General features: G+C 40.6%; 1 protein-coding gene across 1 annotated transcript in view; it reads right to left on the reverse strand.

Moving 5' to 3' along the window:
- Positions 1–5,398: 5,398 nt before the first annotated feature.
- Positions 5,399–14,409, reverse strand: part of LOC124552379 — a 36,145-nt gene continuing 27,134 nt past the window's right edge. Inside the window, exon 6 of the mRNA XM_047126643.1 lies at positions 5,399–5,493. Coding sequence (XP_046982599.1) covers positions 5,399–5,493 — 95 coding nt within the window. The remainder of the gene's footprint in view (positions 5,494–14,409) is intronic.

Consider the following 14,409-nt stretch of genomic DNA (forward strand, 5'->3'; position numbering starts at 1 on the left):
ATTTCTTCTACATCTACATCTACATTTATACTCCGCAAGCCGCCCAACGGTGTGTGGCGGAGGGCCTTTTACGTGCCACTGTCATTACCTCCCTTTCCTGTTCCAGTCGCGTATGGTTCGCGGGAAGAATGACTGTCTGAAAGCCTCCGTGCGCGCTCTAATCTCTCTAATTTTACATTCGTGATCTCCTCGGGAGGTATAAGTAGGGGGAAGCAATATATTCGATACCTCATCCAGAAACGCACCCTCTCAAAACCTGGCGAGCAAGCTACACCACGATGCAGAGCGCCTCTCTTGCAGAGTCTGCCACTTGAGTTTGTTAAACACCTCCGTAACGCTATCACGGTTACCAAATAACCCTGTGACGAAACGCGCCGCTCTTCTTTGGATCTTCTCTATCTCCTCCGTCAACCCGATCTGGTACGGATCCCACACTGATGAGCAATACTCAAGTATAGGTCGAACGAGTGTTTTGTAAGCCACCTCCTTTGTTGATGGACTACATTTTCTAAGGACTCTCCCAATGAATCTCAACCTGATACCCGCCTTACCAACAATTAATTTTATATGATCATTCCACTTCAAATCGTTCCGCACGCATACTCCCAGATATTTTACGGAAGTAACTGCTACCAGTGTTCGTTCCGCTATCATATAATCATACAATAAAGGATCCTTCTTTCTATGTATTCGCAATACATTACATTTGTCTATGTTAAGGGTCAGTTGCCACTCCCTGCACCAAGTGCCTATCCGCTGCAGATCTTCCTGCATTTCGCTACAATTTTCTAATGCTGCAACTTCTCTGTATACTGCAGCATCATCCGCGAAAAGCCGCATGGGACTTCCGACACTAGGTCATTTATATATATTGTGAAAAGCAATGGTCCCATAACACGCCCCTGTGGCACGCTAGAGGTTACTTTAACGTCTGTAGACGTCTCCATTGATAACAACATGCTGTGTTCTGTTTGCTAAAAACTCTTCAATCCAGCCACACAGCTGGTCTGATATTCCGTAGGCTCTTACTTTATCAGGCGACAGTGCGGAACTGATCGAAAGCCTTCCGGAAGTCAAGAAAAATAGCATCTACCTGGGAGCCTGTATCTAATATTTTCTGGGTCTCATGAACAAATAAAGCGAGTTGGGTCTCACACGATCGCTGTTTCTGGAATCCATGTTGATTCTTACATAGTAGATTCTGGGTTCCCAAAAACGACATGATACTCGAGCAAAAAACATGTTCTAAAATTCTACAACAGATCGACGTCAGAGATATAGGTCTATAGTTTTCCGCATCTGCTAGACGACCCTTCTTGAAGACTGTCGGTAGTTACAACTTCTTGTAGCATTGCTACATCAGCAGCTCGGTGCTGCAGGAACTCAGTGAGGACTTCTATCTTGACAACTGAATTCATCCTATTTACGTTGCACGTGGTGTCTGCATTTAAGCACTGTGTGGAGGCGGGAGTTGTGCTTGCTGTGGGCGGTCCGGCCGGAGAACGACGTCCTCTGGTTCCGAGACTTGTTTCCCCGCATTTGCGGACCTCGATGACTTGAGTGTGAATGATGATGAAGATGACGATGGACACACAGCAGCCAGTCCCCTGCCGGGAATTGAACCCGGGCCCCATAGCGTGGTAGGCGGTAACGCTACCGCTGCGCTGCGGAGGCGAACGGCACTACACGAAGTGCCGGCTGGCCACTCGCGATGCTCCGCACGCTGTCTTCTCCCTCTCCCTGTCACTGTTGCCAACCGATTCTCACCTGGCCAACCAGGACGCCGCAAAGCGCGTAACTTCGACAGATAAACTATACAGCCAGGAGCATCGGAGGAAGTCACGGCTCAAAAATAATGAAATACCCCATGGTAATCCATCTTTTTCAAATATGGTGAAAGTCGCGAGCTCTTTCTTATCTCGTGTTTTCTGCTGAAAATCGCGTACTTGTACTCTTGTTAACTTTACCATTACAGAGAGCGCCTAAACTTCAGTTTTTTTTTTTAAATTGGTCCTGTGCGCAACAAATAACTTACTTGGTCTTTCTGCTGCCACTGCCTGATCTGCTGCATTCCATTATTTAACAAAACATAAAAAAACCTATTATTCATGCTGAGAGCGATGCATGTTCTGTATGGCGGCTCCTGCTGTTGCTGCGGCTGCTGCCGCTTACTACAACTACATATAATTCAAGAGAAAGGGTTTGGTCAAATCTAAACGCGGTAAATGATAACCCAGACACGTAATTTTTTTTAAACTATATTCTGAAAGCGATTCTCTCATTCAATTAACAAAACACTAGAAGCTCTTTGAACAATCGCTTCATATGTAAATCTGCCTCCAGTGGCATTAAAGCAATATTACAAATTAAACGAACTCTTGAGACAGACTGAAATACTTCTCAATTAAATACATAGTGAAACAATTCCCTGACAATTACAATAGAAATCAGTGACAAAAATCTATTTATTTATTTAGCGTATGGCAAGTACAAATCACGTTTATAGAGAAATAAGCTGCTACAATAACTTTATAACTTTGGCACTAAAAACAAGACATAAAGAATTAAATACAGTTATGTCATGAACAACATATATATAATTACAAATTAACATTTAGGTTTTTTAATATATTGAACTGCACTTCGAGTCGCATCCAGGAAGTCCGATGTTTGACCTGAGTAGGCTCTCAGACGGCACTCTGCCGGATCATCTGCTTCCCAGAGCCGCAGTCGCACTTTCGGGGTGGTGCTCGTCCCCATTTGTGTAGAGAGTCCGCACATCGACCGTGGCCTGTCCTGATCCTGTTGAGGATGGTCCAGGTTTTACGTGGTAAGCCAAAGCCTGGAGGTCTGTTCGACGGTTTCAGTAAGGTGTTTACCTGTGGTACTGCTGATTCTTCCCATTCCACTTTCCAGCGTTCAAGACAGATTTTTGGCCCTTATAAGAGGTGGATGTCTAGAGCGCAATCTATCTCTGTCAATGCCATTGCTCAAAGTGTGAATCGGAAGTTGTGATTTGTGTTGTATTGTTTTAAATTCTCTGAGAAGCGCATGTTCTCTTCGTAAGTGAGGTGGCGGTATGTGGCTCAGTACAGGTAGCCAGTGAATGGAGGCTGATTTTATTGTACCTGAAATTATCCTCATAGTTTGGTTCAGTACTGTGTCCACCATCTTGGTGTGAGCGCTCTTTAGCCAAACAGGGGAACAGTACTCTGCTGCGGAGTAGACAAGTCCCAAAGCAGAGGCGGAGGAGCCCCAGCTGGTACCACATAGTTTCTGAATGATATTGTTCCTAGTACGGATTTTTGCAGCAGTGTTGATGAGGTGGTGTTTGTAGCTCAGGGTTCTATCTAATGTCACTGCCAGGTATTTTGGATTTTTATTATAAGGCAGAATATTATCAAAATATATCTTAAGGCGTCTGTTAGCCAATTTATTATTCAGGTGGAAACACACAGCCTCAGTTTTAGTTGGACTAGGTTGTAGTCTCCATTCACGAAAGTACGTTCCCAGCAGGACAAGTCGCTTGTCAGGACAGTCTCAGTATGCTCCATATCTCGATGTTGTGTAGCTATGGCCCAGTCATATGCATGTCCAAACTTTTCAGATTTAGTATTAGGCATATCGGCTATATACATGCTGGAAATACTTAATCTATTCGCCTAACAATGGTTATTGTTGTTGTTGTTGTAGTCTTCAGATCTGCAAATTATAAAAAAATATCTTTTCAATACCAAATCCTGTGTCGCTGCTGGCGGACACGGCAGTACGACAGCTCGGCGACGACCCCTCGCCCAACACACGTCCGCACCACGGCAGGCGGGCTCCTACACTGGCCTCCAAACTGCCACTAGTGTAATCCGTGCGCTGCGAAGCGCGACAACAATATCTTAGATTCCAGAGCTTGTGTATGCGCGCTGTAGCCAACCTTTACATCTTAAGAGAGTATTGCCGAGAGAAGGCAGAAACGAAAGACGGGCCCGAGAAAGGAAAATCCGTTGTGAAACAAGATGACTCGGATAAATTTTCCTCTTATGGGCTCCAAACATTCGTATTGAGAATAATTTTACTCGTACGGATTTGGAAAAAAGTTTTACTTCGCAGGAACTCATTTGAATCTCGCTAGACAAGATAATACTGAGAGAAAATCAGCCATCCGTGGACATGTCTCATAAGTTTTTCTTGCGAGCGGTACCACCGTGTCTTAGGAAGACACGTAATCGTCTTACAAACTGCTATATGTTAAAAAAAGACCATATTACTATCACAATCTGTCATGGTTCTACAGGTGCACACAAGTATTCATGTTTAAGCTATACCGACTTTGTAAATCAACTTCCGGCATTACCTCCGAATGAGTCGGTTTTTCCAGCCAAATACCGCAACAGTGAATATAGACGGTGATCGGTGGAGTGTGTATTATCAGACCAACAGTGTTGTTGCATGTAGCCCACGATGCAACCTCGTGATAAAATCACTAGATTTTGAAAGTGATTCGCCTAAGGAACGCGGTATGAAACCAGTATTTTCAACTCCCTCATGCCACCACTAGATATTTCTCCAGTGTTTGTAACGTATACTGTCTCGATGCCATGTCAGAGGTTCTGCGATATATCAACTGGGTTATAAGCGAAGGTTGATTGAGAAGGATCACAAACTGTAAGTGGTGTGCTTATTGAGGTCTTAAGAAATGTACAAATGCTTTTCAGATCTCTAGTGTTACACTCTGCGGTAGAAATGGTGTCTGAGATTTGGAATCAAGTCTTTCCCTTCAACCACTTATCTTCGTTGGATCCTGTGGAGAAGTCCTTTTATTGTTACTGTCACTAGCGAATCATATTTCTCGCATTCGCATATCTCGAAACGAGTCACCTTTTTCGAACCTATCAGCTACAGTAAAATTTTACATAGTCGTTATGCGTCTTCCACCTGCTGCCATTTCTGCAGCTTTACGTATGCGATTTATTCCAAATTAAGTCGGAACTGAGAAGAAGTCGAAAAAAACTATATCTGCCACCTTCTGCGACCAGTGTTGAAAGTGCCTAAGCTGAGTTAGCGAGACAAGACTGTGTTTTGACCATTCGATGGAAACGGGAACATGTTGTATCTCCACCAACTGCGCGATGTGTAAGGTCAGTGCCATACAACGAAGCACCCTCCTGCAAAGTTAGACTGAAAGGCCCCCTCGTAATGTCTTTGACCGACCCTCCCTGCAGCAGTCACCAATGTAATCTGCGGCTGACCAGAAGCTGAATTCACATCTATATAGGACTCACATGGCTTATTTCTAAAGCATCACACACGCACACGCACACGCGCACGCACGCGAGCGCAAGGGATCCGTCTTGTAGACAATTACATTATCACCTTCATATTCTTTCTGGTAGCATATACAGTATCACCGTGGTGGTGGTGGTGGTGGTGGTGGTGGTGGTGGTGGTGGTGGTGGGTTCTGCAGTGGTGACGGTGACACTGGGCTATCTGGTATAGCTCCTGAAACAAAAATAAAGACATAAATAAATAACATGAAAATAGAATTAACTTTGTTCTGTTGTTGTTGTGGGCTTCACTCCTGAGACTGGTTTGATGCAGCTCTCCATGCTACTCTAACCTGTGCAAGGTTCATCTCCCAGTACCTACTGCAACCTACATCCTTCTGAATCTGTTTAGTGTATTCGTCTCTTGGTCTCCCTCTGCGATTTTTACCCTCCACGCTGCCCTCCAATACTAAATTTGTTAAATGTTAGCAGACAACATTGGAAGAGAAGTACTACATCTAGACTGAAGTAGAAGCATACAGTAAGTAACATCTTTGCAGTGAAAAAGTAAAAACTGAACAGTACATAAATAACAATGGAGTAGACAGGAAAACCTGTAGCACAAAATAGGAATAGCATGCCTACATAAGTTTCTATTAATAAACAAAACTAATAAAATTAGTACTAGACAAGGCTGCATCAGGAGGTAAGCAATATCAGTAAGATAAACAGAAATAAATAAATGCAGGAAAATGGAGGTGTTCGAGGGAACCTACAGTTTGAGAGTGTGGTGGTACTGCACTTCAACATTTAAATTATAATCAAAGCAGTGGCTGTGTAACAGTTTTCATTAAATGAGCAAAGTAAAATATGAACAGTATTTGATGAAACAACTACAAGGGGTGTTAAACATGGACAGTAATACAAGTACCAGTTAAAAGAAAGCCTTAACTATTGAAACTATAGTCTATGTGGAAGTACAAAGACAACTTTCAACAAAGCAAAACAACTTAATGAATACAGGGAAATGGGAATATGTAGGAAGAGAGTGTGTGGGAAGTAATGAACAACAACGATGATTATATGAAGTTTAGCAGAGGGGAAGTGTTGAGCAGTGTCTGGTCATTTAGGATGAGATCTGGACTGTGAGCAAGATGTTTGTTAATTTCCAGGGCTTCCAGCAGGTTGAGTTTATGGCCTTTGTTTGATAAGTGATGTACATGGGACACTGGGTGGTAGTTGTGACCCTCACTCAGTACATGCTCAGCAAATGCACTGTTGGCTAATAACTGGATCTTGTCTTTGCTATTAAAAACACACTGGGCTGTCGTGTTCCTGACATAATAGGAAAGCCTATACTTGCAGCATTTCAATACTTTGGCTACAATCTGTGATACCTGACCTAGAAATGATAGTGTACAGCATTTCGTGCAGACAGTGGATGGGGAAGCAGTTGGGGCATAGAGGAGGGGTATAATTTTCCGTTTTTGTTTCCTGTGCAAGATGTTGTCAATAAGAACTGGATTGTAGCCATTGGCTGTGGCAATAAATTTTATTGTATCTAACTGCTTTAAAATCGTCTCTGGACATGGGGATAGATTTGAGACAGTGTACCATTGAGTGGAAAGCTGCATGTTTGTGAGCAAGAAGGTATTACTGTGTCTGTAGTTGTTGTTTTTCTGTGAATTTTGAAACAATGTGTGTGTGTACTGATTTCAATGGTGAGACCTAAGAAGTTTATGGATTTGTTGCCAATCTCCATAGTGAACTGGATATTTATATGTTGACTGTTTAGATTTTTCAAGAATGTGTTGTCTTGTAGTACCAGTCCAAATAAACAGAACATCATCTACATATCTAAACCAGATGTTTGCACTCAAAGGTTCTGTTTTTAGAAAATTTTGTTCAAAATTGCCCATAAATATTTTAGCCAACAGTGGACTAAGAGGGGAACCCATAGCTAAGCCACCCAATTGTTTATGAAGAGTCCCTTGGAACTGGAAATAGTTATGTGCGAGGCATGTCTGTGTGGCCAGTCTCAAGTCATTCAATTCTACAGGATTGACATTAGACTTGCGCATCAGCTCTGTCAGAATATCAATGCATTCTACTACTGGTATGTTAGAAAACAAACTGCTGACAACAAAGGATACTAATTTATCACTGTGAGACAGATATACCTTTTAACTTGTTTACTAGGTCCACAGAGTTTGAAATACCATGCTTTGGTTTGAATTTAGTCTTGCTCTTAATTAGGACATCCAGTTTACTGGCTAGTTTGTAAGATGGAGCAGTGAATGATGATACAACTGGACGAATAGGAACATCTTGTTTATGCGCTTTAGGAAGACAATACATTCTAGGAGGCACTGGGTTCATATTAGTTAACAGTTGTGCCTCAAATTCAGAGAATATGCTTTTGCATGAATTGATTGCATATTTAACATCATCTTTGAACAATTTAGTAGGATCTTTAGGAAGGACTTGGAAGCCTGTGGTATTCATGAAATCATTAACTTTATCCACATAATCAGATTTTGTGGCAATGATACCTTTGTGTTGTAATTTCAGTTTTAAGGACTTGAGGGTGTGAAAGTCAATAGACCGTGAGATGTTACATACGAATTTGGTTTCGTTCTTTAGTGCATTGGCAACTATATATTTTGCAGTGGTGTCTTTCGTAGAGCATATCCAATATCATATTTCATAACATCCAGTTATTTTTCTGATGGAGGGTGGGAAGGAGCATATTTAAAACCTTTCTCAACCACTTTCTGTTCGTTTGGAGACAGATAAGTTAATTACACGTTGCGGAAAATTTTGTTTACAGTTTGAGGTTAGAGGAAACTCACCTTCCTAATCATGTGTAGGCATGCTATTCCTATTTTGTGCTACAGGTTTTCCTGTCTACTCCATTGTTATTTATGTACTGTTCAGTTTTTACTTTTTCATTGCAAATATGCTACTTACTGTATGTTTCTACTTCAGTCTAGATGTGTTACTTCTCTTCCAATGTTGTTTGTTAACATTTAACTACTTAGGTGATAACTCAGTAAATGTCTGAAGATGGCCTTGTAAGCCGGAAAAGCGGTTAATAATAAAAGTAATATTGTAAAACAAAAGCAAACTGGAGCTTTTCATTTATTACTAAATTTGTTCTATGCATCACATACACACAGCATGAGTTATGCACTGAAATCTGCCATGAATTTTCTGTGTATTAGCAGACCCTGCCATATATCCCAGGTCACTTCGAGTCATACAATATCGCTTTTATAATGAACCTCATACTGCAGTGATCACTAAACAATACCACGTATATGCTTTATATTTAGAAATCAAGTAATGTCGACATAAATGGAAAAACGAGAATGATGTATAGTTTGACTTATATTAGACGACTAGCAATTCAGGTTGTGTGTAAAATTGGTATGCGAGTCTAAGGATTCCATTCAACACCTTGTTAGCTAGTCCGGTGCAGAAGTTGAAGATAGCAAAACCAAAGCCTAAGTTTTAAATTTCACGTTTAAGACATCGTTCTCGCACGAAGAACCGTACATACATGCCATCTCTTGACCTTCGGACAGATCCCCGAATTGGATGACTCATAAATAAGTATACCTGACATAGAGAAGCAACTTAAAGATTTGATAAACAAATCATCGTCTGGTTCGGATGGCACCCCAGTACGATTTTTACTAGGAGTACTCTAAGGCATTGGTCCGTTACCCAGCCTGGATTTGTCATGAATCTCTCTCTCTCTCTCTCGTCCAATACAAAGGCCCAAACGACTGAAAAAAGGAGCGGGTGACTCCAGTATATAAGGAAGGTGAAGGAACAGACCAGCAAAATTGCATACCAGAAACCCTGACTTCGGTTTGCTGCAGAAATCTTCTACGTATTCTCAATTCGAATATAATAAACTTTCTTGGGGCTAAGCTGTGTATGTTCATCAATCAGCATGGTTTTAGAAAGCATCAATCATGCAAAACTATGCGTGCCTTTATTTCACATGATATATCGAGAACTATGAGCGACGTGTAACAGGTAGATTCCATATTTCTAGATTTCAGGAAGGTATATGACACGATGTCCCATTGCAGTCTGTTAACGAAAGCACGAACATTATTATGCAAAAGGAAACTAAATATAAATTTTTAAGTTTCTAGCTCTTTTCTGTTGTGCCAATGATTTTTACAGAAAAACATCCAAATTTCGAAAATGGTTCAAGCTATTGAACTGATATCCAACACTTACTGATTTTGTATTACTCCTGACATACTAGAAACGTTTCAGGTTATTTACTTCATTTTAACCCTCTATTGCCCAAATTATTATTTCCTGTAGAAAAAATATTTATATGCATAGAATGTTAGAGAATAATGTATTTAACACATATAAGGTGAATTTTTGTTTTTTAAATAATTTTTAATTTAAAAAAAATCTCTCAGGATAGATAAGGATGGTTCTCTTTATTAAGAATTGTAATACAAAGTAATATCTCCTTGTACAACAATGTATTTAGTTAACACACCAGACATTTTGCACCAAACATTTATCATCTGCATTAATCCTCCTGCGATTCCTTGTGTAGAGTGAAAATGGCTTGTCTGTTGTAACCACACATGTTTGATAATCCCTGTTGGGTACCACTCCAACTGCAAATGTGCGATAAGAAATAATGTCTCTTTCATTGTAGGCCTCCATGAATTGCCACTAACTACTTCTGTTGTAGTACAAGAAAACTGAATCTTGCAACCAACAAAAGTAACAGGTCCTTGTAGTAACTCCTGTTGACCAGTCTCATTAGGTGTAATTGAAAAGGTGTCCACTGTCTTGTACACTGGCAATCTGCTCCTTCTTCTATACATTCTCCTCCTGTACGGCATGGCGATGCGTAGCGTGCGGCAGCCTCGAGTCGAATGAGCCTGCCGTACAGGCCTGCACATAACAATGAAAAAGACAACAATGTACTCTTAATTCATTAAAAAAAAAATAATTTCACGAGCGGTCTGGCGCGTCCAATAACCACCACAATCATTCAAGAAATGGAGCAGCGTACAGATTTTATCAAGGTCAACTCTAAAATACAGCGCTAGACGCTCCTCCTAATGCAACGCCCTATACATCCGCACTGCTCGGCGGTCGCAGAGCGACTGGCGCTCAGACCGGAAGTGCAGCTGGACCCCTGCAGCGCTCCTTATCAGCGCGATAACCGACCGGAAGTGAATTTTTCTGCAACACGGGTCTAGTAATACTAGGACCCGTGTTGTGTTGCAGCGGCCAAGTCCGAATTCAAGGTCAAGCGCAATAACTCGCGTAAAATAGTTCATCAGAGACAAGGGTATCGTCAGTAGAGCGATAGGACCGCCGCTGTTCTCTTTATTCATAACTGATTTGGCGGACGGCAGTCTGCTGCTGCTGTTTGCTGATGATGCCGGGGTGTATGGTAAGGCATCAAAGTTTAGTGACTGTCGGAGGATACCAGACGACTTAGACAAAATTTCTAGTTGGTGTGATGAATGGCTGCTGGCCTTAAATGAGGAAAAATGCAAGTTAATGCTGATGAGTAGGAAGGACAAACATGTAACGTTCATATGCAGTATTACTGGCATCCCGCTTGCTTCACTGGTGTCCTTGATCCGTACCAGGTCAGATTGAAGGAAGACATCGAAGCAACTCAGCGGATGGCTGCTAGATTTGTTACATGTACGTGCCATTGGGATGCTTTCGGAACTCAAACAGAAGTACTAGGAGGATGGCGTTCTTTTCTAGGAACACTACACAGGAAATTTAGAGAACTTCATTTGAAGCTAACTACCAATCGATTCTAACGCCGCCAACATTCCTTGCGTATAAGGACAATGAAGATCAGACACGAAAAATTTCTTCTCATATAGAAGCGTGATGGCAGTTGTTCTAGCATCACTCTACTTTAGATTAATTGTACGTGGAGTCCACATAACTTAAAGAATTCGAAATATGCATTGCTGCATATGTATACAAAGAGGAAAAAAACTGTGATAATACCTACTCTCTAATGCATTAAAAACACGCATACGTTAAAAGCAGGAAATTCACCCGTCTCAAAGTTACCTAATACCGACTCCAGCACCGATCAGGTGTTGTGGTTGAAATGACTTAACGGAAGTGACAGCTGTATACGAAATGGAAACCTAGGATGGTGTTATGGGCCAGACTGAAAGCTGAAGACCTAAAGATGGACAGTTTTGATTATAACAGTGTAATACACTTGCCATCGGGCACCTCCATCTCTTCATCCTCCTCTTCCTCCTCCTCAGTCCCTCGTAGCTACTCATCTGCTGATATCAAAAAGGATGTTTATAGTTAAATTTATTCAAGCACTTCTATGATTTGATTGGGGAGGTTGAGAAGTATTTTTAACAACGTGGGAAGTATGAAGGATCAAATTCTTTCGTATTAAACACTGTGTTGATAACATTAAAAGAGCAATTTTTATTTCACTTCCAAATTCATAGGTAGGAAGAGTGCATTGAGGGTCGCTACGAAAACGAGGACGTTTCTCATCTCATGAGAGGAAGCAGTAGTCGACATAGAATAGATATGGGCTCCAGTATTTGAATGGGAAATTTAAGAGAGCTTTGTGAGAGGACTAACATTACATTATAATTTCTGAAATAAATGGGGTGGGGTGACGAAGACGCGATTATTCGCGTTTGTTTGTGGAATATACGAGTCCGACGACATACAACCGAAGGCTGAATGAACGGATCAGTTTGGGAATTGTCCGACACTCAGCTTAACAGCTCATGTACTCAACTTTATTACAGGTATAATACATACAGAAGAATGGAAAGGATAATGTAAAGGGGTGTTGTTATACGGCGATCAGTTTAGCTTTAGGAAAGGTGAGAACAGCATAAAGACAATTCCAACGCTGCAACTGATAATGAAAGAAAAAAAATCACTACATGTTCATAGGATTTGTTGACGTGGAAAAAGCGTTTTAGAATTCAAAACTGCCGTAGGATGTTAGAAATTCTGATAAAGTAGGGGTAAACTTTAGGGTGAGATCGGAAATCACTACATGTTCATAGGATTTGTTGACGTGGAAAAAGCACTTTTAGAATTCAAAACTGCCGTAGAATGTTAGAAATTCTGAGAAAGTAGGGGCAAGCTATAGGGTGAGATGGGTAATACACAACATGAATAAGAGCTAAGCGGGAATAATAAGTACTCGGATTAAAAAGCGTGTAAGAGATGGATGTAGTCTTCATAAGCGGTTCTTTGTACAGCTGACACTAATGCCTCTATAGCAGTTTCTCTTTTCTATCCTCTTCCTTAAAAAAAAGAAAAAAAACATGACTTTTGCATTCAGGGGGAATTTCAATCCTTTTACGACAGTTGTTTATCAGGCAGATTAGTCGTTTCAGATCACATGGAACAGAAACAGAAGTGTGGAGGACCATTACCAGTATGAAGAAAACACAAGTAAACAAAGCAGTAGAAAACCTATGGAAAAGCATTATGCAGACCTTTTAACTGAAAATAGGCCGTATTACACCCAACAGAATGAAGTGAAGATGGAAGTAACTGATCGAAATATAAACATTACAATAGAGGAACTGAATTGTGCATTAATTAAAATGAACAGTGGCCGATCACCTGCTCCAGGAAACATTCCTGGTGAATTATTGAAGGCTGGAGGAAGATGTTTAATAGTTAAATTATGAAATACTGCTCATACATCGGACAGATACGACTATTAGCAGCTGCACAATACTCCAGGCGTTGCACCCAGTTTTCGGACACATCTTCAATAACTGCTGCAGGAATTCCGGAAATTTCATTTTGAATTTGGCTGATTAACTTCTCGGGTGGTCGGATTGAACTCTCCCTTTCAATTAACCCCATATGTAAGTCTGTTCCGGCTAAATCAGTTGAAGGAGGCGGCCATTTGAGAAATGTGTTCGGAAATTATGCGGTTACCAAATGCTGCTTGGAGAACTTGCAAGATTTTGTTGATGTGTGATGTGTCACGCGGTCTTGGTGCAACATTTTCGTTTGGACTGTATTCCGAGGCCTTGTTGGCCTTTGATTTGATGCACTGCCAGTTGCGTGGATGTTTCTTACCAAATTCAGTATTAGGACCACATTATTTTCTGAATATATAAGGAGTATTTTTCTTCGAGTTATGAATGAAAGTATTACTTCAATGAATTGGCAAATAAAATGCGTAAACATTGAATAATGCTATTTTCCTCACATATCAGCTAAATATCATTCAATATAGCCTGAACTAATACAGTCGTATATTGTGAAATAAATGATAGTACCTTCTTCTCTAAGTTGCATCACTTGACATGTTTTGGCTTGGAGTCAGGTAATGCAAAATGCAGAAATCACCATATATAAAACCATCACATGACCCAAATATCTTCTTCTTCATGTGCCGTCTCCTCTAAGAAGGTTGGCTGTCATCATGGCAATTTCTGATCTTGATTTGGCTGATCTAAGGAGTTCTGACGTTGAACAGTTGTACCAATTTTTTAAATTGTCAATCCAGGATGTCCATCTTCTACCCCTCGTTCTCTTCCCACAAATTTTCCCTTCTAATATTATTTGCAATATTTTGTAATTTACTCCCCTAATAACATGGCCTAAATATTGTAGCTTCCTTACTTTAATAATTTTAATTCTTTTTCCTTTCCCATTCTTCTTAGGACATCTTGATTAGTAATCCTCGACACCCAACTAATTCTAAGTATTCTTCTATATGCCCACATTTCAAAAGCTTCTAAACTGTTCATGTCCTACTTTTTCAATGTCCACGCTTCCATTCCGTATAATAATTTTGAGAATACACAGCATCTTAGCAACCTCATTTTTGTGTTTAAACAAATGTCTCTCGAACAGAATGCATTTTTCATCTGATTAAAGATACTTCTGGCCTGTTCTATTCTCGATTTAATTTCTTCTGAGCTTTCAATCTCCTCATTTACAATTGTTCTGAGATATTTAAATTTACGTACTTGATCGACTCTTTCCCTATTGATTGTAAGATTTTCTTGTTGGTGTGTTTTAGATATCACCATGAACTTAGTCTTGCTTACGTTAAGAGTCAAGCCAAATTCTTCACTTTTTTCTGCGACTTTGTCAAGAAGTAATT

The sequence above is a fragment of the Schistocerca americana genome, chromosome 10 (assembly GCF_021461395.2).
Source record: "Schistocerca americana isolate TAMUIC-IGC-003095 chromosome 10, iqSchAmer2.1, whole genome shotgun sequence".
Lineage (NCBI taxonomy): Eukaryota > Metazoa > Arthropoda > Insecta > Orthoptera > Acrididae > Schistocerca > Schistocerca americana.